Source organism: Pinus tabuliformis, chromosome 8 (genome assembly GCF_031772625.1).
Source record: "Pinus tabuliformis cultivar Carrire ecotype Pingquan chromosome 8, CPIR1, whole genome shotgun sequence".
NCBI lineage: Eukaryota > Viridiplantae > Streptophyta > Pinopsida > Pinales > Pinaceae > Pinus > Pinus tabuliformis.
Window position 1 is genome coordinate 1196103768 of NC_142294.1, and position 24148 is coordinate 1196127915.

Sequence of the window (24148 nt, forward strand, 5' to 3'; positions counted from 1 at the left end):
AATGGCCATTACAACTACTTGCATATCGAAACGATATAATCGAAAAGCCTTCCAATGGCAAAAATTGGTATAAATTCCAGATGTGCCATGTGTATGCTATCATTTTTGACCTGAATTAAAAAATATTTCACGTGCTTTCCACATGACAATAACGACAAATTGCAAAGTGCGAAAAACACTCTCAAATAAGGAATGGTTAGAACAAAGAAGAACTTAGCCCCATCGCACAACTTCGTTTAGAAGAGAAGCATTACGATTACTAGAACACCCTACTTGATCATAATTTTTTATGCTGACAATATGAGCAAATGATGCACTGCCAACGCATTAGAAATCTTGTTGGACGACAAAATGAACACTTTGATCATTAATGGTGATATCATATGCCCATATTCTTAGCACATGACGTTATAATCGGCAAAATGAACATTTTGGTCAATGATTCACAAGAAAAATGAAAAATTTGGCCAATGATCCATCGCATTGCTTGAATGTAAGCTTTATGAAATCGAATGTTATTAATGATAAATAGTTTCTATGTTATTTAAAACGAAATAGTAATGTTTCTTATTTAATGTTTATTATTAAAGTCCTTATTGCAATAAGTCAATGTTGCTTATTTAAAATAAAATAGTAATGTTATGTATTTAATGTCTATTAGACTTTCTGTATCTCCAATTAAACCTTATTATGTAGAAGGTTTGTGATTGTGCAAAGTGAAAGCTTGAAGATTTCCCCCGTATAATGGATTTTCTCCCAACAGATTCCGCACATGCATTTGTTCTCCGCATAATCTTCGTACACACACAACTATTTCCGCACAACTACTTCCGCACTCAATAACGCCTTCAGTCATTGATATTTGAAATTGATATTAATTAATGATTATACGTTGTGAAATACATCACTAAATAATAATTAAAAAGAGTTTTGTATATTTATTATATTAGTAAACTTTGCACAAAACTTTCGCATAATATCTGCACACACACAACAACCTGCGCACAACTTTGTCCACACAACTACTTCTGTTACGGAGTGCAATTCTGAACTTGCAAAGAAAGAGCTCAGTTCTTATTTAGCTAAAATAGCTAGTGCTTTGGAATTTCTCATCGGTTTGGTCTTAAAGCATACTAAAATGATTAAATCTAAAGTGTGCGTCCATTTCTACCTTCTAAATCACAAAATGACAATACTGCGATTGAAGATGGAGCAACTACAATTGGCAAACAAAATGTTGAGTTTTCGTCTGAAAAATTTGGCCCAGACACTGAAGAAGATAATGAAGATATGATGATATCGTGGCCATTGACCAAGGTTACCCCCTTCTCAGCGTGAGCCAAAAATTAATGAAGTCCACATTGCTTCTGATATCGAGGATATGTAGTGATTTACATAGTTTTTTTTCGTCAATAAAGGAAATAAGTTTAGAATAATTTCATGTCAATCCTTCTTCGAATTTTTTAATATTAAAACAAGGAATTATGACTAGATTCGAAAATAACAATTAAATTGAAGAAGATAATGAAGATATGATGATATCGTGGCCATTGACCAAGGTTACCCCCTTCTCAACGTGAGCCAAAAATTAATGAAGTCCACATTGCTTCTGATATCGAGGATATGTAGTGATTTACATAGTTTTTTTTCGTCAATAAAGGAAATAAGTTTAGAATAATTTCATGTCAATCCTTCTTCGAATTTTTTAATATTAAAACAAGGAATTATGACTAGATTCGAAAATAACAATTAATTTTCATGCATGACATCTATCTGTATTTCTATAAATCGGCACACATATCCCATCTTCCGCACAATCAAAGCTCTGCACAATGATAATAATAATAACAGTTTAACATTAATAGATAAAAATTATTTTTTCTTACATACTGAATAAAGTTTCCAACATAAAAGTTCAGCACAGTAAAAGCTCTGTACAATGAAATGTCTCGCACATACCCTGTTCAGATCAATAACACAGTTAGAGCACTCATGAAACCCCCCGTTCTCCCGCACATAACTTGTTTTCCAGATTTTTTTTTAATTACCAATAGAAAACATATATGCTTCCAATATAATGCAAATGCATGTGCCACATTTCATAGCAAATTCATTCTACGCAAAAATCTAAGATCAAGAATAATTTTAGGGGCGAATGTTCGCCCTTTGGCGAAATTAAGGGGTTTTAAATTTTTAGCGGGCGAATATTTTGTATCATAGTACATTTTTACAAATCACCTCAAATAGCCCACCTTATTTTAAGGGAGAGGGTAAAAAAGGTAAATTTAGCCCTTGAAATTAGGACTTACAACCTTCCGTTGCCCATTTTCAAGAATAGGTTTTATTTAAGTGAATCCATTCGCCCATTTTCAAGAATAGGTTTTATTTAAGTGAATCCTATGGACCAAATACCATATTTATAAAAGAGGTATGGTAAATTAATAAAAATATAAATAAATGAGAGGTATGGTAAATAAATAAAACATTTTTTATATTTACTCCATAAGTCACCTTATATACATGTAACGGTGTAAACAAATAAAAATATAAGTAAAGTGGAGGTATGGTAAATAAATAAAACGTTTTTTTATACTTACTCAAACGGTATGGTAAATAAATAAAAATATAAATAAACTAGACGTATCGTAAATAAATAAAACCTCTTTTTATATTTAGTCCATAACCCTCGTTCTATTTATGAAGGCTCAAGAAAAAGGTTTTATTTAAGTGAATCCTATGGGCCAAATACCATATTTGTAAAAGAAGTATGGTAAATTAATAAAAATATAAATAAACGAGAGGTATGGTAAACAAATAAAACATTTTTTATATTTACTCCATAAGTCACCTTATATTTACGAACACTCAAAAAATGGGTTATATTTAGGTGAAACCTATGGTCAAAATACTATGGGACAAATACCATGGACTAGATTGTTATTAATACCATGCAAAAAACCATTATTAACCCTAATATTAGAATTAATAAAAATAAAAATGGCACATGGTATTGAACCATGGTATTCACCAAAATGGCACATGGTATTGACCCATGGTATTCACCTGGAATGTAGCCTATTTAAATGGGGGAATTAAACCAGCATGTAGCCTATGCTAAGATTCACTAGGACTTTACAAAGTTTTATTATTTAGTGAAAGACTCGCCAAGATCTTACAAGATTTTATAATTGAGTAAAATATTCGCCATGGCTGGTGAGAGATTCGCCAAAAAATTATATATACATATTATATTATTGATAAAATCGCCTTCCATTTTTCCTATATACCATGGAGATTCGCCCATTTATTATATTTATAAATTTAGGGGGGTTCTTAAAATTTTCCCTGTCTAAGATATTAACATTAAATATTTTAACAATAATTCCCATATGCACCACTTGTTCTCTCACAAAAACCCACCGTAAAAAACCCTGCACCGTTAAAATTAACAATTTTAATCATTATGTTCCCTTGCTCCATACTTCATACTCAGCACAGTGAAATCTCCGCACAACAAAACATAATAATATTCCCCTCTCTCCTGCACATGCCCCATCTTTCGTAAACATTCATATGATATACTATGTATGATCAAGAAATGTGTAAAAGTATTAAATTTGTTCGGGAAATCGACAAACATAACCATCTTTTGCACAATCAAAACTCTGCACAATGAAACATAATAATAATAACATATTAACATTAATAGTTTAACATTAATTTCTACATGTAACCCCCGTTCTCCCAAAAATACCTTATCTTAATAAAAGCTTCTGACAATGAAATCTCACGCACATACCCCGTATTGCGTACAGATTCAATTCTAATGCTAATGCTCAGAGCAATAACACATTGTCAGAGCACTCGTCAAACCCCATGTTCTCCCGCACATACAATTTCACAACAAATCCATTGCATGCAAAAATCTCACAAATTAACATTTATAGTTTAACAATGCCCTATGCACCACCTCACATAATAGAAATTAACAATATTAATCATTCTGCAAAGATTCATAGCTCCTCTCGCAACTACTCTCCTGCACATACTTCGTACTTCGATCTGGAAATTTGTAAATATATTTATGCACGAGTTGTGTAGCTTTGCACAACGAAACATAATAATATTTATTGCTCGCTTGCATTTACCATGTCCTCTGTAAACATTAATACAATATATGATATACGATCAGGAAATGTGTAAAAGTATTATATTGGACAGTGAAAGCTCCGCACAATGAACCATAATAATAATAACAGTTTAACATTAAGTTCTACATGCACCCTTGTTCTCCCTAAAACACCCCGTCCTAATAAAATGTCTGCACAATGAAATTTCTCGCACAAACCCTGTGCTCCGCAAAGATTCAATTCTAACACCAATGCTTAGAGCAATAACACATTGTTAGAGCATTTGTGAAACCTCTCATTCTCTTGCACATGCAATTTCACCCCAAATCCATTGTGTGCAAAATTCTCATATGTTAATATTAATAGTTTTACAATGCCCTATGCACCACCCCGCACAATGGAAATTAACAATATTAATCAAAATATCTACGTAACTGCCCTCCTGCACATACTTCATACTCCGCACAACGAAACATAATAATAGTTCATTCTCCCACACATACCCCGTCCTCCGTAAACATTCATATGATATATGATTTGGAAATGTGTAGCCCCCCGACCCATACAAAGGATCTGCAACTGCATCAGTTTTGTCATCATGGGGAAGAGTAATACGATAACAGTGTCAGTGTCAGTGTTAATGTCAAAGCACTCACCAATGGATTGGCCACTCAGAAAATTTTATTTTTTTACTTTTTAAATCAATTGTCAAGCACTGACAAAAACTAAAAGTAAAGCGCTTTCCATAAGGGGAAATATGTCTCATAAGTTGCTAGGCAAATTGGAAATTAGAAATAAGATTTCTAAGAATTTATAAAATTATTTTTGAATTCATCCAAAATAGAAAAATTCAGCATTTTCCCCAAATTTTGGTTAAAATTGTAAAAAACCAACAAAATAAAACAAGGTAAATGCAATTTCACTGCAAGGCAAATGCTATCGTCCCCAACAAATAACATGTACCTTTACATTTATCTTTACCAAAATAACATGTACCTTTACATCTATAAGCCAATTAAATAATTTGGCTTACATTCGTATTTAAATTAATGCTTACATTAATGAGGCAAATTTATTTACAAATACTTTTCAAGGCTTTAGTCTAACTAATAGCCAAAATGATGGTTTTTTGGGTCATTTTTTGGTTAATTTTAACCAAAATCTACGTAGCTTTTTAAAAACTTAGGTTTAAATTGTTTAATCTAATATAATTCGGGTGTCCTAGAGTTTTCCATGGTGCCGAATCTATTTATGCATTGAAAACTGTATTTTAAATAACAAAAAATCACAATTTTGTTTGAAATTGTATCACCAAATTCCAAATAAATAAAAAATCATTTCATTTATAAATTAATCTAATCTATGTGATCAAATTATTAGTGATTTACATGTTCTAACATCTAATATTTTTTTTATGACTATCAAAGTTAACTTTTTTCTGGTTAGTCTACTATTCTTCATACGTGTGTGGGATATATATATATATAGAATGTTTACTATCGTGAAACATCGAAATTTCCGTTTCTGACACTGAACCAGTTGCTTCTTTCTTCTTGTGTTTCTAGTTTCTTAGAACATTGGGCATACCGCATCCGCATTTCAGATGGTTTTAACTGCACAGCACAATAAATTACATTGCAACGATTAGATTGCTTTATAAAATTAGCTTCAGCAAGAGAACACTCTTTAGAAACGTTTTTGGATAGAATACATTTAATTAAACAACCTGAATACAAACCTTAACATAATTCCTATTTTTAGGTCAGAATAATTGCCCTGTAGTCATAATTTTAGATCTACAATGGCTAAAAATACACGACAAGAATGATGAATATTATAGTGTGATCACAACGATAATGAACCAAACGCTTTGAAAATCGTACAAGGTTTTTACATGATTACGTAATACAAGCAAGCATTATAATTTGTATTTGAAAAATTCACTGAAAAAATAGCTGGAGGTTATAGAGATAAGAGCACCGATTGCTTCCTGAGTTTCTGAAATCTTTCATCGTGACCTTTTGAAGAAAAGCATATGACATGCTTTCGTAACCAGAGTTTCACTGCAACAAGAGGACCCCTACTGTGTATTAATTCTTGTTCGCACATTTTATTTCTCGTTTCTTTTGTAACGTCTAGATTGCCCACTTAAAATGTAAACATGTGATTAACATGTTCAATAAGTTATCGTAAAGTGTGCGTATCTTTAAAATTTTGTGAAGACTTATCATAGATATGAATAAATGAGTAGATATATAATGCAATTCATGTCATTATATTTCTTATTGTACGTTCTTGGCAAACATGCATTGATTTTGATTTTCATGTTCTCTTTAGAGGGTTTTGGTGGAGTTCATGTGCAGTGTATTTGTTGCTTCATGGACTGGGGTAGTTAAGTACCATGGACCACGACCATGTGTCCGTCCAAGGCAGGTAAATGTGTGAACTTTTGATATCTTGGGAACCCATTTGGCTGCTTATTTTGGCTTTTTTAACCCTTAAACTTGGATATCCTTGGTTTCACTGACATAATTGTTTGTAATTGTGTAATATATATGCGCATTAAGTCAGGTGTTTGTAACCAACCACACTTCCATGATTGACTTCATAATTTTGGAACAAATGACATCATTTGCGGTGATCATGCAGAAGCACCCTGGATGGGTTGGTAAGATTGCAGTGCCTTTTGATAACAGCTGAGGCATTATAAATATTTTGTGCTATTAACTTGTAGATGATGTTTTTTGTGCCCAAACTCACTGGTTATACATCCCAGTATGATAGAGATGTTGCCACATATGTGGATAATGTTTATGTTATCATGTGGTTTCAAAAAAAAAGTAAATACTTGTAACAATTAATAACAATAATAATACATATAGAACAAAAGGAAATGAACATATGTCCAAAAGACACTAGTTTTACAACCCAGTTTGGTAGTGATGTTGCACATATGTGGGTAATATTTGCATTACCATTGTTTTTTTAAAATAGGATGATACTTATAGCAAATAGTAGTAGCAATTGCTGTATAAGGTGTGTACACTTCTGTAGACTTAAGCGCAGAGGGGGTCCCTTGTCCCACAAACAAAGGAGTCTCATACATCAATTTGTTGTCTGGCAAGGTTGACTTTGAAATTAGATTATTATTATAAAAACTACTATATAAAGAGATAAAAAGAGAGATATCAGATTTAGACATAGATATGATATGTACATAGAAATATTGTTACAATGCAAATATAAACACCTTGACAATAATCAAAACGATATTTTTATGTATCCATATCTGCATAAATTTTGAGTTCTGAGTTCTACTGGCTTGAGTAAGACTACAACCAGCCAGAATCCATTTAAATAATCCAAAAAATTACAGTTCAAGGGATTTGATCCCTTTCCGCACTTGATAGATCTGGGGTTAACATTGTTTGGCATTTGTTTGTCTACAAAGAATACATTTCTATTAATTTGGATATTGGTGTGGTATTCTAAAAAGTTCGGTGATAAATATTTGGATATTGGTGTGGTATTCTAAAAAGTTCCGTGATAAATATAGGCCTCTTGCAAAGTACGGTTTTTAAGAGCTTGGGCTGTATTTGGTTTAATCGAACAGAAGCCAAGGATCGCCATATTGTCTCTGAAAAGTAAGTACACATCATTCATAAATCTAACTCATTTGCTTTAATATCTGAAACACTCGCAAATAAAAAAGGCTCCAAATGTTTAAACTTTAAAGAGGTATAGTAATTGCTAGTTATTGTGTTTTGCAGGATTAAAAAGCACATAGAAGGTCCTGACAACAATCCCCTTCTCATATTTCCTGAAGGCACTTGCGTGAATAATCACTACACAGTTATGTTCAAAAAGGTAATTCTATTCTGTCTGTTGTGGCTTTTGTATCTTTGCACTTTGCCTGGCAAAGGTGGTTGTTATTTGCTGATGTGGACTTTTATCAGCCAGGTTTGCTGAATAGTGGGTCAAAATATGTAGGGTAGAGCTTGTATTTGCTTTTGAAATTCCTTATCGTCTCTCCCTTCTGGTGACCTAAGCTTCTAGTTCCAGCAACACTTGACACACCCTATTGGGATGGGGTTTTCACCTATGTTCTCTTTCTTCTCATGTCTCTATCCTCCTCTTTCTTGGATTAGTTTCTTTGTTTCCTAGATCTAAGATCATTTCCATTGATGTTAACTTTGTTCTAGGTGTCGCTATTGGACTTCCACTTTGTATTACAGAAATTGTAGATCTACTTTATGTAGTCATTTGTTGACATAAAAACTTATCTTATTTTTATAGGGTAGATTTGCCAGTCAAAAGAAATAACTTGGAACCAGGACATGCATAATGAGCTATACTTGGAAACCTTGTGTTTGAATCTCATTCAGCGTTACGCTCTCTATTAATTAAATTTTAGTTTATTTTCTCATACTTTTCTCACTTCACAGAATGTTAGTGATTCATTCAACAGGTTGTAACTTGTTGGTGAAGTAAACGCAGATAGGAGTTGCCACTCTTTGTTGACTGCCAAGGAGATACTTGTTTATGCTTTTGCATCTGTGAATAACTTTGCAAACTGGCACCTAAAGATAACACATTTCAATTTGTAACGTATATCTTAACCTAAAATCATAGAGATACAAGTAGAGATGTAATTGCAACCCGATTAGCTGGGAACATGTGCTTGAGGATTGCAGACATAGTTCCTGTGTTATTGTAATGTTCCCTTTCCGGAATACTTTGGAAATTCCACAAATTTTTCTGAGTTTATAAATTCTGGTCCATTGTGGTGTTTTTACAAACAGTTGGTGTGCAAGGTACGGTAGGTGACCTTTGAAGATTCATTTTCAAATTAACATGAATAGTGCTCAAAATATGCCCAAATATGGGGCTTCGAATGACATGAAGTGAACTATAAAGAACTCAGGAATATATATATATATATATATATATAAGCACACAAAGCTGATACAACTCATATACAGGTTTAGACCTAAGTCACCTGACACGGGGATTCGGGATTCGTAGGATACGGGGATTCGAGAGTCGGATTCGGACACATTGACCCCCTGGAACAGGAAACGTAGGATTCATTATATATATATATATATATATATATATATATATATATATACATTAAAAACTAGATATTTCTTACACAAATTCTCATTAATGATACAAATTCACTGATTTCAAACATAGAACATCTAGATGTTAGTTTTATTGTTTACAAAGTAAGTTAGTAATAGTAACATTATAGCAATTAGCATGCATACTACATACCAAATTCAAATACATCAACATGTCACATAAAATGATAAATCGTGATTCATAAATGACAGACAACTTACAGTTACGAGATAGTAAGATAAAGACACCGACAACTGTAGTTTTCTCATTAAGTCATCAAATCAAAATGTGTTACATAGGTAGTGCAATGGCAAATAGAATTAGAAAATATAAAACAACTATAGGTATACAAGCCTCAAGGCAATAGGTCGTCGGAGCCCATGACTCACGAGTCAACAATCCTCATAGTCATCATCAGAATCAACGTCAATGTTCTCATCATCATGGTCACCACTGCTCTCTTCTGCATCGTCCTCCTCCCCTATATCCATAGTCGCCTATGCATCTGCTGGTGTGGAGGATGACCCCTCGAAAATATCACCGTCATCAAATCTAACAAGCTCTAGCACTGGATCATTGAGATCCATGTTGGCCAATGCCAACTCAACACTGTTATCCAAACCCATATCATCAGGAAAGACATCCCACATCTTTGTCTTTCCCCTCAACCACTCTTCCCTCTACCTATAAATAAGACGACCACTCTTCCCTTTACCTGTAAATAAGACGAAGGTTGGTGTGCACATACACCATTGTCTCTGCCCTGGACTGCTCAAGCCTGCTCTTCTTCACACTATACAAATTCCCATATGTGCTCCAATTCTTCTCGCAACAAGAGGATGAAGTCACCTCAGAGAGGAGCCTCATGGCTAACTGCTGAAGAGGAGGGCTTGTTGCCCCATGATTTGCCCACCAAGAATAGGGCTTCTTAGCCCTCCTGTCTCTAATCACATCATATCCTGCAAATCGACCAATGCCAGTGGAAAACTTTGCAAAGGCATTCTCCACCTCATCAAGGGATGCTCTATCCTGGAAAACCCGCCTGAATGCATCTTTTCTCCCCTGTAAGATTTCACCATCCATGTGAGGAGGGAATCTACGGGAAGGTCCACCATTCAGCCACTCATGGTTGTAGTATTTTGGGTTCAATGAGTGAGCCAAACAATGTAAAGGTGTGCAATTCTTGTCCCATCTACTAACAAGAATATCCTATATAGTACCACAGAAGGCCTCTGGTGATGTCTCATACTCGGGGCACTCACTTTGTAGAATAATTCTCCTCACAGACTCAATCATGGAATCCCATCCCTCATAAACCTCTCCTAGGATGGGTTTGTCTGTATTTACAAATCGAAACAAAGAAATGATAGGGTGCATGATCTGAATAATTAGATCTACCCTCTCCCACCAAGCATCATCTAGCACTGTGTCCTTCACTCTTTTAGAGACTATTTGATCTGTCTTTCTCCAAAAAGACCAAAACTCAGAAATAACGATGGCCCCAAGAGCGGTCTTGACCTCCCTCAACCTCTTCAACATCATGAATGAAGAGGCAAACCGTGTATCAGCAATCTTCAACAATGATAGATTGTTGTACTCTTTGTAGATAGTGAGGGCATTTGTATGATTTTGCACAAGTTACGGATATGTCGTGCATCCTCAATAATGTTACCAATCCAAAGCACATCAGAAGCAATGGATTTCAGTGCTAAGTTCATTGAATGGACAATGCAAGGTGTCCAAAACACTTGTGGATATTTAGCTTCCATAATCATGCCAGCAGCCTTGCAAACAGGTGCATTATCTGTAATGATTTGCACACAAGAATCAACACCTACATCTTCAATAATGTTAATAAATAACTCACCCATAAATTGTGCATCCTTGTATTCTCCAAGTGTATCCACTGTTTTCAAGAAAAATGGACTATTCAAGGAAGACACCATGAAGTTGATGATTGGGTGTTGTGTTGGACCTGTCCATCCATCATAAATAATGCTAACCCCAGATGTTGGCTATGATGCTACAATAGGCTCAAGCATTTTTTGCACCTCTTTTTTTGTCTTCGTTAACAATGTGGTTCTAAGCTTCTCTGAACCAGGAGGCACATACCATGATGGAGACCCATGAGTTAGAGCTTGACACATCTCAATAAATAGAGGTGAGCATGCAACATTAAATGATATGAAGTTTTGATAGAAAAAGAAGGCAATTGTGAGATCAAGCTCTTCCCGTTTCTCTTTTTGAAAAATCTTGTCCATTGGACCAAGTGTAATTGCTCTTCTTTTCGCTGCTTGTCCCCCAATAGAGCTCTCAAATGGAAATTTGGTGGTGCCTTTCCTCAAAAATGGAAGGGGGTCTTCATTCTTGGTTTTTCTTGATTTTGCAACCACATTTTCCATACCAACAATGAACTACTTTTCCATTTCTTTCCTCTTTTGTAAAGGAACAACTTTACAAGCTCCAATTCCACAACTTGGTAAAGCCAACAAATGGCCTTTCATACGGTAATATGTGCTTTTGAAAGAAATGTGGCAAAAGTTGCATCTCCATTGCACATTGTCTCCTTCCTTCCCCTTGGTGCTTGTCCCATCCTCTCTTGTGACATATTTCCACAAGGGATATTTCTCAATGTTGTCTTTAGGCCCTCCTCTTCCCTCAACATTACTTGCAGCAAACTCTAATGATATTGGGGGAGGAGGGGCATCTCCAATGGAGACATTCTTCCCCTTCTTTTGACCCCTAACTGCTGCCCTTGATTGAGTCATGAATACTGTAAAAAAAAATAAACAAAACACGCACAAATTTGTAAAAAAAATCATATACAAACTGCTGTAATAGAAATGCAAAAAAATAGAGATGAAATGCACTTACTTAGTGCTTGAATCTCATTGCCAAATGCTCCACACCCTTCGCTCCTTGCCCACAACTCAATGTATGCAAAACTTAAAGAGAGAAATGGTAAAACGCTAAAAAAACAACGCCTTTTTTATGCCCGTGGATTTCATTTTTTTGGGATTCGAATCCCAAAATTGGGACACGTTGTGTCATAACGAGACACGTACGGGATTTGTACATGTCCCGTTAGGACACGACGTGTCCCCTTCTGGGATTCGAATCCCTAATGAATCGTGTCCGATTCGCGGGATTTGGACACGTGGCCTCTTTTCAGTGAATCCGGTTTCTTAGGTTTAGACATTAATAATCCTTCCAACTATAAAACCATTATGATCAATCCTTTGTTTGCAAAGCTCTTCAGCAGCATGGTGGAAAATAGAATCAGTAAGTGGGTGGAAGTCAAAGAAAAAAAAGCAAAAGGGAAAGTAGGTTTTAGGCCAAAACATTCTACAGTAGATCATGGTATCACGTTGAGACACATTATTGAAGAGGTTTGGGAGGGCAAAAAGGAAGTATTTTGTTGCTTTGTTGACTTCAAAAAGGCATTTGACACGGTCCCTAGAGATAAGTTGTGGAGTAGAACGGAAGAACTTGAAATTCTTTTGCATTATAGAGTTTTTGTGTCAAAATTAGAACTTTAACAGGCATTTCAAAAAGCTTTAGAAGTGACATTAGAGTCAAGCAAGGCTGCCTTTTATCCCCTACTCTTTTTGGTTTATATATCGATAAATTGGAAGGGTGGCTAAATTTGCAAGGTGGGGATGGTGTTCAGTTGGGGGAGTTTGTGATAAAGCTTCTTTTATATTCTGATGACCTTGTATTGATTTCTAAATTGGCCCAGGGATCGCAGATGCACCTATATGCCCTTGAGCATTTTTGTAAAGCAGGGGGGATGCAAGTCAATACCAACAAGACCAAAATAATGATTTTCTCAAATAAAAATAAGTAGAGCCACATTACATTCTTCTTTGAAGGAAACATTCTTAAAGAAGTAAATGAATACAAGTACCTCGGAATTGATTTTAACAACAAGCTTAATTGGGAGCACTACAGAAAGAAGAGAATTTTAGGAGGGTAGAAAGCATTATATGCTCTTCAAAACAGATTTAGAGAGGTAGAGTTATGGGATTGGAAAACAATTAAAGTGCTTTTTGGGCTCCTAGTTTGTCCAATGATATTATATGGGTGTGAATTGTGGGCTAGTAACAGCTCTGTCTCAAAATGGAAGCAAATTGAGAAAATCCAAAAATGCTTGATCATAAGCAAGTTTAAAATAAAAAATTTGGTTTTTTATGAGATAATGCTGAGTGAAACGGAGCAACTTTCGTCGAAGCAATTGCTATGGTGCGTCTTATAAGGTATCTTTAGGGAATTGAGCAAATGGGAGAAGGTAGATGGCCTAAAGTTATCTTGAACGAAGGAATGAGTGAAACAAAGAAATCATGGATGAGACAAAACAACAAATGGATGCAAAAATGAAATATTTACATCAATGCATGTCGTACAGATAGCAAGAATTTGAAGAGTTATGTTATGGAGAAGTTTCGTAAGCATATATGGGGAAAAGAATTGGGTAGAAAGAAGAAGTATTATGTTCAAAAATTCAACCCCACGTGTGATCTCCAAAAAATAGAGTACATTGGAGCTAGCATTCCATGGAGAGCAAAGATTTTTATTGCTTAATTAAGAACTAACTCGCATCAATTACGGTGCGAAGCAGATTGGTGGAAAAAACCTAAAGAAGCTTGGGAAGAGCGGGTGTGTACTTTTTGCACTTCTGTGGCAGTGGAATCAGAAAAACATTTCATTTTGGAATGTGATGCTTTCAGAGACAATTACAACAGTATGTTAACATCAGTCCCTTGGCATTGTCTTTTCAGTGAGGGGACTGTTAGAAAGTTGGGTTAGCTCATCATTAATTTGAATAATAAGATGATTGAATTGCAAAAGGCAAAAAGCAGGGAAGTTAGTGGTCCCATAGACTATAGCTAGTCCCATGGACATTAAAATTTCATTCATTCATTCATATAATGACAAACATGATCATAAGCTGCTTATCTATCATCTGAATTAAAGATTACACAGTGAATAGTTAGAGAGGATGGAACCTGGAACTCAATTCGTCTTTGTAGCCATACATCATACATATAGAGGAAATATTATCAGCATGTCAGCATTCCAGACTAGCTGTGTAACAGTGGCTTTTGGACTGATATATAAACCCAAAAATAATTCAGCAACTTGTACCCATCACTGTAGTAGAAAATCACACCCTTTCAGCCCACAAGATAATAGGCAACATTGTGGAGAGGACTCAGCAAATGAAATGGGACGATGGCAGCCTCGGAAGAGTGAAGTACGACCCACAATAACTCTAGAAATCATCATTCTTTTATTGCCTTCCGTCTCGGCTCACAAAGGAAGAAATACGCAACCCCAAAATGAAGCAAATCGACCCCTATCTCGGCAAATAAACTTAATCAAATAGCAAGTCTGATCCAGGTCCATTCCAGCAACAAATATCAGTCCTTTCCTTAACTAACTTGACCCCTTTCTCAGTTCTTATGATGCTAAGATTCTCATGCACAAATTTCTCCAAGTCTCCAAAATTGAGTCAAACAACCTAGCCAATTTGAGTTTTGATCGAAGATCTGAGATAATCTTCCCCAATTAGCTAACTAGGGTGGCACACAAAGTGCACCGAAATTAGCTCGAGTTTCGCTTGAAACCCTTGAATTGGCTTGAGCTCCCTTCACTTGTCAATGAAATAGATAGACTAGAATGAATTGCAATTGAGTCCCTCCTCTATTTATAATTCTCCATTGAGTTTCCTTCTAGCTTCTAGATTCTCCTTTTTCCCTATTATTTTATTCGTGGGGCCCATTCTCCACTTTTGCCGCCATTTAAATAAAATAATAATTTGCCGTGATTCTGATAAAATAATAATGATCCTCCTTTCTCCAATAAATTATTAATTTGCCGTCATTCTTTTAAAATAAGGATTTGTCTTCTCAATAAAATATTATTTTGCCACCATCCCATTAAAAAAATAGTTTCTCCTTCTCTCACAAAATAATATTTCCAAAATTGGCAAAACTCAGCGAATTTGCACTCACAAAAATTAGAACATGACAGTCCTCCCAGCCTAAGATTGCTTGTCCCAAGCAATCCATCCTATAATCCTGGGTCCCAAATAAGTCGAGAGAACCCCCGTGATATATGACCCAAAATTTTCATATCTACACCGACAAAGATAGAAGCACTGTAGCTGGTTGCTCTTTCAAGTAATGTACTCTGTTGTGACCCATGACAATGAATCAAACTGCCACAGTAATGAGTCTTCTTCCCCAGAGAGAAAGTAAAGAATACAGGAGCCAGTTGTGGCTGCATGACTACAAAATCATTGCAGAATCTCTGTTTTAAGCTAAGTCACTTGACACGGGGATTCGGGACACGTAGGATTCGGGATTCGTGGTGTCAGATTCGGGACACGCTGACCCCCGGAACAGGACACGTTATATATTATTTTATTAAAAATATATATATATATATATATATATATATATAATATATATTTAAAAATATATATATATATATATATATATATATATATATATATTAAAAATTAGATATTAGCATATTTCTTACACAAATTTTAATTAATGATACAAATTTATTGATTTCAAACATAGATCTTCATCTATAGCTATTAGCATGCATAGTACATACAAAATTCAAATAAATGTCAGTGGTACTGGTCACATAAATGATAAATCTATTAAAAATTTAAATCATGATTCATAATTCATAACTGAAAGACAACTTACAACTACAAGATAGTAAGATAAACACACTGACAACTGTAGTTTTCTCATTAAGTCATCAAATCAAAATCTGTTACATAGGTAGTGTTGGTGCAATGCCAATGGCAAATAGAAATAGAAAATATAAAACAACTATAGGTATACAAGCCTCAAGGCATCAATCAGCATCAGAATCAGCATCACTGTCCCCATCATCATGGTCCCCACTGCTCTCCTCTGCATCCTCCTCCTCCCCTGTATCCATAGTTGCCTCTGCATCTGCTAGTATGGAGGTTGACCCCTCTAAGTCATCAAAACTAATAGGGTCTAGCACTGGATCACTGAGATCCATGTTGGCCAATGCCAACTCAACAGTGGTGTCCAGACCCATATCATCAGGAAAGACATCCCACATCTTTGTCTTTCCCCTCAACCACTCTTCCCTCTGCCTGTAAATAAGACGAAGGTTGGTGTGCACATACACCATTGTCTCTGCCTTGGACTGCTCAAGCCTGCTCTTCTTCACAGTATGCAAATTCCCATATGTGCTCCAATTCCTCTCGCAACAAGAGGATGAAGTCACCTGAGAGAGGAGCCTCATGGCTAACTGCTGAAGAGGAGGGCTTGTTGCCCCATGATTTTCCCACCAAGAGTAGGGCTTCTTAAGCCCCCTGTCTCTAATCACATCATAACCTCCAAATCGACCAGTGCCAGTGGAAAACTCTGCAAAGGCATCCTCCACCTCAGCAAGCAATGCACTATCCTGATAAATCCGCCTCAATGCCTCTTTCCTCCCCTGTGAGATTTCACCATCCATGTGAGGAGGGAATCTGCGGGAAGGTCCACCATTCAGCCACTCATGGCTGTAGTATTTGGGGTTCAATGAGTGAGCCAAACAATGTAAAGGTGTACAATTCTTGTCCCATCTGCGGACAAGAATATCATGTATGGTATCGCAGAAGGCCTCTGGTGATGTCTCATACTGGGGGCACTCACTCTGTAGAATAATGCTCCTCACAGACTCAATCATGGAATCCCATCCCTCATAAACCTCTCCTAGGATGGGTTTGTCTGTATCTGCAACTCGAAGCAAAGAGATGATAGGGTCCATGATCCGAATAATTAGATCTACCCTCTCCCACCAAGCATCATCTAGTACCGTGTCCTTCACTCTTTTAGAGGCTGCCTGATCTGTCTTTCTCCAAAAAGACCAAAACTCAGAAATAACCATGGACCCAAGAGTAGTCTTGACCTCCCTCAACCTCTTCAACATCATGAATGAAGATGCAAACCGTGTATCAGCAATCTTCAACAATGATAGATTGTTGTACTCCTTGTAGATAGTGAGGGCATTTGTATGATTTTGCACAAAGTTACGGATATGTCTTGCATCCTCAATAATGCTTCCAATCCAAAGCACATCAGAAGCAATGGATTTCAGTGCTAAGTTCAATGAATGGACAATGCAAGGTGTCCAAAACACTTGTGGATATTTAGCTTCCACAATCATGCCAGCCGCCTTGCAAACAGGTGCATTATCTGTAATGATTTGCACACAAGAATCAACACCTACCTCTTCAACAACTCTAATAAATAACTCACCCATAAATTGTGCATCCTTGTATTCGCCAAGTGTATCCACTGCTTTCAGGAAAACTGGACCATTCAAGGAAGACACCATGAAGTTGATGATTGGGTGTCGTGCTGGATCTATCCATCCATCAGAAACAATGCTAACCCCAGATGTTGGCCATGATGCCATAATAGGCTCGAGCATTTTTTGCACCTCTTTTTTTGCCTTCGTCAACAATGTGGTTCTCAGCGTCTCTGACCCAGGAGGCACATACCCTGCTGGAGCCCCTTGAGTTAGAGCTCGACACATCTCAACAAATAAAGGTGAATGTGCAACATTAAATGATATGAAGTTTTGATAGAAGAAGAAGGCAATGGTGAGATCAAGCTCTTCCCGTCTCTCTTTTTGGAAAATCCTGTCCATTGGACCAAGTGATCTTCTTTTTAATGCTTGTCCCCCAGTAGAAGTAGAACTCTCAAATGGAAATTTGGTGGTGGCTTTCCTCAAAAATGGAAGGGGGTCTTCATTCTTGCCCTTGGGTGCTTTTGATTTTGAAGCCAGTGCCACATGTTCCATACCAACATTGGCCTCCTTTTCCAATTCTTTTCTCTTTTGTGAAGTAATAACTTTACAAGATCCAATCCCACAACCAGGTATAGCCAACAAATGTGATTTCACACGGTAATATGTGCTTTTGAAAGAAATGTTACAAAAGTTGCATTTCCATTGCACATTGCCTCCTCCCTTTCCCTTGTTGTTTGGCCCATCCTCTCTTGTGACATATTTCCACAATGGATATTTATCATTGTCTTTAAGTCCTCTTCCCTCAACATTACTTGCAGCAGACTCTGATGATATTGGGGGAGGAAGGGCATCTCTACCCATGACATTCTTGCCCTTCCTTGCTGCCTTTGATTGAGCCATGTTACCTCAACCTGTAAAAAAAATGAACAAACTGCTGTAAAAATTTAAAAATGCAAAAGAAATGAACAAGAATCAAGTTCAACACTAATTTGAATTGTAATTTGTTACCATTACCAATTTATTGCATAGATGATGTGCAACTGAGGAAAGAGCACCTACAGGCTACAGCAGTGTGTTTAATATTTATAAGTTATTTTAATAGATTTTATAATTTTCAAGCAGGTGAACTTATGGCTTGTACAAACATCTGTCATTCAATAAAATTGCAATTTTGCTTCTCAAGTAAACTCAGAGATGACCACGACACTAATATATATATTAATATCACTTATTAATTACACTGACACACAAACATGTATATATACCGAGACCTGTTGTAACTTGTGATATTCATATCACTGATATTAATATACATTTTAATTTTTAAATTATTAATATAGCAAGGAGGTAGATCGATATACTGTGAGATAAGCTCTATATACAGACAATGCTGAAGCCTGAGATTGATATCACGGAAATTGTGACTATGTCAACAATCAATTTAACCCAGAATTCATATTAATAGTAAATACAGGTAACAGAAGTGGCATTCTGTGGCATTCTGTGTCAAGTCTGCATGTGCCCTTGTTCAAAAAGGAAATTCGAATCTGTATCCACATTTGTCATCGACTCATCTATATAGAAGCATGACAAAACGTGCTAACTTGATGCTCATTCACGGCTTTCATGGTGGCGATTGAAGGTTGTAACCGGAGGTTTTATTCTTTTTATATTAGAAACTTATGCTATCTTCTCATCATACAAAATCTGTTCTGCACAGCCACGTGATTTTGAATAAACAGTTAAATGAAAATCTGATTCATGGTATCTCGGATAGAAGCTCGTAACCTATGATGATCCTATTTTTATGAAGGCCGAAGTTTTGAGTTCGGAAGACTATCAGGTTTGTCATTCTTAGCCTCTCTTAGGGCACAAATTTTGTGGCTTGAATCTATTGTTTTCAAATCCGAATGGTGATTATCTCGATCCAAGCCTGTGGCATTTTAACGATGCCTGTGCCTAGATACAAAGATGAACCGTGAACCACATTTATGATTTATGTTAAAATGCCTGATAGCCTGATACAAAGATTTAAGAAATGCGTTATCTGAGATTTCAATCTGGTGGACCGTGCACTACTTACCTGAAGTTTAAACTGGACGTTGGGTGGACTGTGGACGTTGGGCGGTCCGCTCCTCGCTGCAACAAAGCAATCCTTTGCCAACTACCTTGCAGAATGACTGAATGAGCTGAGAGAGACACGCCCCCTTTTAACCTAGCAGCAGTTCCGAACCCTCGAAACGAATCCGCAAACCAGGACTCGTCATAAAATTCGAGACACGATTTGGAAATTCGGGCACGTTACTGGACACGACGTGTCACAAGAGGACACGACGTGCCCTGCAATCTTGACACGAGTCCGCAGAGAATCGTGTCCGATTCGACCGATTCGCGATTCGTCAAGGGTTTTGGACGAATCCGATTTCTTAGGTTTTAAGCAAACCTCCAGTTCCATAGGCAAAGCCATTAACATTCCAAGCTGTATAAGGGACTGCGTAGCAGGGGTTGCTTTCAGAACCATATCATGTAGCATGTTGCTTGTCTGCCTACTTGTTTTTGATGTCCATTGAGAACCAGATATAAATGGCCATTTAGGGACAGATATACTATAAGCACAGTTACCAGAGTACTAAAGTAAATTCCCACAGTGGTACAGTAGCATGATCTCATTTGGAAAAAGTCAAAGCGATGTCCCAAGCTATAGATATACCAACTAAATGTTTGTTTACCATTTCCACTGGCTATATTTGCCTCAAGGAGAGAAGTTTGATCAAGTCCTACACCACAACCTCTACCAACTTGGATGTATTCATGATTAATTACATTTCCTTGGCGTAGGGTTGGATTAAGACCAGCAAAAATATCCTCACTCAAATTGGTCACCTTTGATGCTTTGCTTACACCTCCTCTTGTGATATGAGATAAGTGATCTAGATGCCCATGGTGAAATCGTACCTTACGTGGGTTTGCTAGCAGTCGTTGCCAAATGGTGACAATACTAGCCTCATGATTTGATATAATTCGAGCCAATGTTGTCTCGCTGCTCATAGAGATGTGCATTCTCAGATGAGGAATTGTTGGGGGTTGCACCCCATGGTGTACAAAATATTTCCGCAACAGATTTCTCATCTTAAAAGCTCCTTCAAGATAGTTGTTTTGATTCATGTCAATTATTTGCAGATCTTCACTATGAGTAAAAATAATAGCAGAGTTTTGATTTTCTAGCTTCCCTTCACCAAGGATAGCATGTCCTGAAAGTTTGATGTGATATATTTTATGGTCCAGTTGATCCACAACCTTAACAAGGACTGAGTAGTAAAAACTTGGGGACTTACCTTTCTCTCATCTTTTTCTTCATCAACGTAAGCAATCCATGGAGATGGGTATGTCAACGTAAGCAATCCTAGGAGTGCATCTAGTTCATCTAATTTGAAAAGGGCTTTCACTGTGATCCTCATGTGTTTCAAATCTGTTCCAAGTGCAAGGATTTTGTGTCCAATCTCCAGCTCTTTCTGTAGATCCCCTGGCTCTTCCTTTTGGAGAATGGCATAGATTCCTTTTGAAAAAGGTTTGTTGTTCAATTTTGTTTTCTGGTCCATTTTGCCTTTTGAAGAATGACATAGATACCTTTTGATAAAGGTTTGTTGTTCAATTTTGTTTTCTGGTCGATTTTGCAGTTCATAGAGGATCTGTTGTGTTGGTTCATGAGGCGTTCTAAAAATTCCATTATTCAATACCTGGCAATGAAGTCTCCAACACCTATACACTAATTCTTATGACTATGGCAAACACATGTCAAAGGTCAAACCTACAACCAACTTGGCCTCTTAAATAGGCTGCTACAGATATAGAAGAAATGACGCAGATATGGAATGTGAGCAAATCAGTAAGATTCCTCCCTGGAAATTACCTGAAACACACCCTAGGAATTTCCGAATTTTTCTGGTCATCTTCAATGAATAGTTTTATCAAACACTCTTAATGATAGTTGTTGTGGGTGTAGATGCATTATTTGTTTTAGTCGACACATACAGGGACCATTGCAACAATATCGGAAGCCTCAAATAGATAAACAAACTTCATTTAAAGACTCAGAATATACATTCTCACTGTTGATGGAACTATAAACAAAACAGAATACCATGCATAACAGAGTTAGTGGAACCTGGTCACACGTATCGCAGAGAGGCTTCAACTCAGATTTGATCATCGATATAAATGTCAGCAGAGGCTGAATGTCTTTGTCTCCTTCAGAGGATTGGTTCAACACCTTGCTGCGGTTGGTGTGTGCTACAGGACTAATCTCATCCTTATTTCTGCTTTGAATCTTGGCCACGGAATATGCTTCTGAAAATAACTCAGCTTCCTTAGGTAAGCTGCTACAGGCAGAGATAAGAGAACCTTCTAAATTTGGAACTTGGACACCTTCAATTCAACCTCGATTCCCACTGTGGAGTACTTCTGCTACAGCCTCATAAGCTACAGGAATCTGTCCACTATAAGATGCCCTTGTGAAATACCCCAGTTATGCCACTAATTTTCTGGAAATTATACCATCAAGCAAGCCAGTGAATATAGCGAAGATGGTTGCTGTAGATGAAGTGCCAACACCGATAACCTTTAAGCTCCAGTTGGGTGCTTTAATGAAGACCTTCTACTCCAAAATGCATAGACCAACAAGAAGGAATATAGTCAACAAAATGACAGTCCGTACCCAGGAAGATAATAATTCTGAGACTGATTTTATAAATCAGATACAAATATTCCGCCCTCTAATACTATGCAATAATCAGTCTTGAAAACCACTGTTGTGACAACAATTCAACCTTTGAGTCAAATTAACTCAGCCTTGAGACTACCACATACAATAATTGAACTCGGATCTCGAAATAGTCTGCCACAGAGAATATGTCAGATATGGAATCAGCGAATGCCCACTCCTTTGAACTATGATGACCCAAACTAGTGCTCGGCTTTCCCTTTTAAAGACAGATAGCTTAATCTATTATGTGAACCTGTTTAGCAAATAAATGGGATACTCGGCCTCAGCGGATAGCGTAACAATTAGTCACAGAGGTATTCTTGGTGTATGAGGATTTCTGGTGCCTTCCAAACTGATACACACAGCCAACAATATGAGGCATTGGTCCATCCACAAACAGCCTATAAGCCACTGGCAATTCGGCCCAAACACCCACGTTACTTCCCAACTGGTGATAACTCTGTCCACACACCCAAATTTGTCTCAGACTTGGCACGGGGTTTAGGTGACTCGGCCTAGAGAAAAATGTTGCGGGATTGACGAACTTGCCCAGCAAATCGACAGGAGTTTCATACACAAGAAATTTGGTCCACTATTAATGTAATAACAAATCGGTCTTTTTGAATTTAATACCAAACTGGAGCACTCACGTAATAAACACGACTTTGGAAATGGCGGCTCCTGCAAATTCGTTTCTCACAATAATCACAAGTGGCGGATAGACATCTTGACCTGCAATAAAACAAGGAGAAGCTTGGCTTGAAATTGAATTCCCCATTAAGAATAAACTGGCCGTGAACCAAAATTTTTCAATTAATATGCAGCTTTCACTTAGAGTCCCGAAATCTGCCGTGCAATGGCAAAAATAACTTCGGCCTTCTCCAAGCTTTTATAATATGCTGCTCACATCAACTTCACAAGATGCGTTCGACCCCTTTTGATAATCCCGCCAACTATTTGAAAATGACTCACCGCCCTTGCGAACAACAATCATTTCCTTTATGTGATCACTCCTTTTATGTGATGACTCGGCCTTGCCGCCAAATCCTTTGCCCCTTTGTTTTTATTTGTTTTTGGCAATAATAATTTCACGAGGCCTTTTCAAAATTGAACTCTCGATTCTTAAAAAAAATAGCTCTTGAATTGATCTGCAAATAAAGATTCGCTTCTGCATTAGAATTTGGCAGGTCCAAAATAAACTCTCGAACTTGGCCTTTCAAGCTGACCCAAAATCAAGGCTTTGATACTTCGGATAAATTTTCCATTCATAAACAGAGCATTGCCATGTAAAATAGAATAAGAGAATGCATGCAAATCAATCATATAAGGAACAGAAATAATTTTAGCTTTTATTATAATGTATAAACTAGGGTTTTACACACTAGAATAACAAAAATAGCTGAGATAACTGAGATAGAACTGTCCTCAAGGATCTGCTCCAATGCTGCACTGGCCCTCCACCAAAACTGAAACAAACTGCTATTGCTAAGCTCTCATGTGAATTCTGGATGAACTCACCAAGGGGACACTAAATCACCCAAGAGTTTCCTTCCTAGGGCTATCAATGGAGTAGAGAACTGGGGCCTTAACCTCTCATACAAAAAACAATATCAAAATCCAAGATGTCCCCTAATGCCCTCTTTCTCTTCCTTTTTTATAAATCTGATGGATTCCTCTAGAATCTTCTATTTTATTATTATTTTTATCATGGAGCACTTTTCCCTTTTTTATTTTAATTAAAATATTCTTTTTAATGGGGGCAAAGGGTAAATTGGCCACCATGTCTCCTCAGGTCACTAAATCTCCCATCCAAAAGTCCCATCATGTAGAT

At 36.8% G+C, this 24148-nt stretch overlaps 1 protein-coding gene across 9 annotated transcripts in view; it reads left to right on the top strand.

The window, feature by feature from the left end:
• The window catches only part of LOC149239665 (glycerol-3-phosphate acyltransferase 9-like), a 210251-nt gene that overhangs the window by 54644 nt on the left and 131459 nt on the right, over window positions 1–24148 (top strand). For all 9 annotated transcript variants that reach the window (XR_016246459.1, XR_016246458.1, XR_016246456.1 and 6 more), the window contains exons 7-10: window positions 6468–6563; window positions 6702–6798; window positions 7687–7774; window positions 7901–7997. Coding sequence is in view for 5 of the 9 variants with exons in the window: in XM_089373477.1 (XP_089229603.1) it covers window positions 6468–6563; window positions 6702–6798; window positions 7687–7774; window positions 7901–7997 (378 nt within the window). In the remaining 4 variants the exon portion in view is untranslated. The remainder of the gene's footprint in view (window positions 1–6467; window positions 6564–6701; window positions 6799–7686; window positions 7775–7900; window positions 7998–24148) is intronic.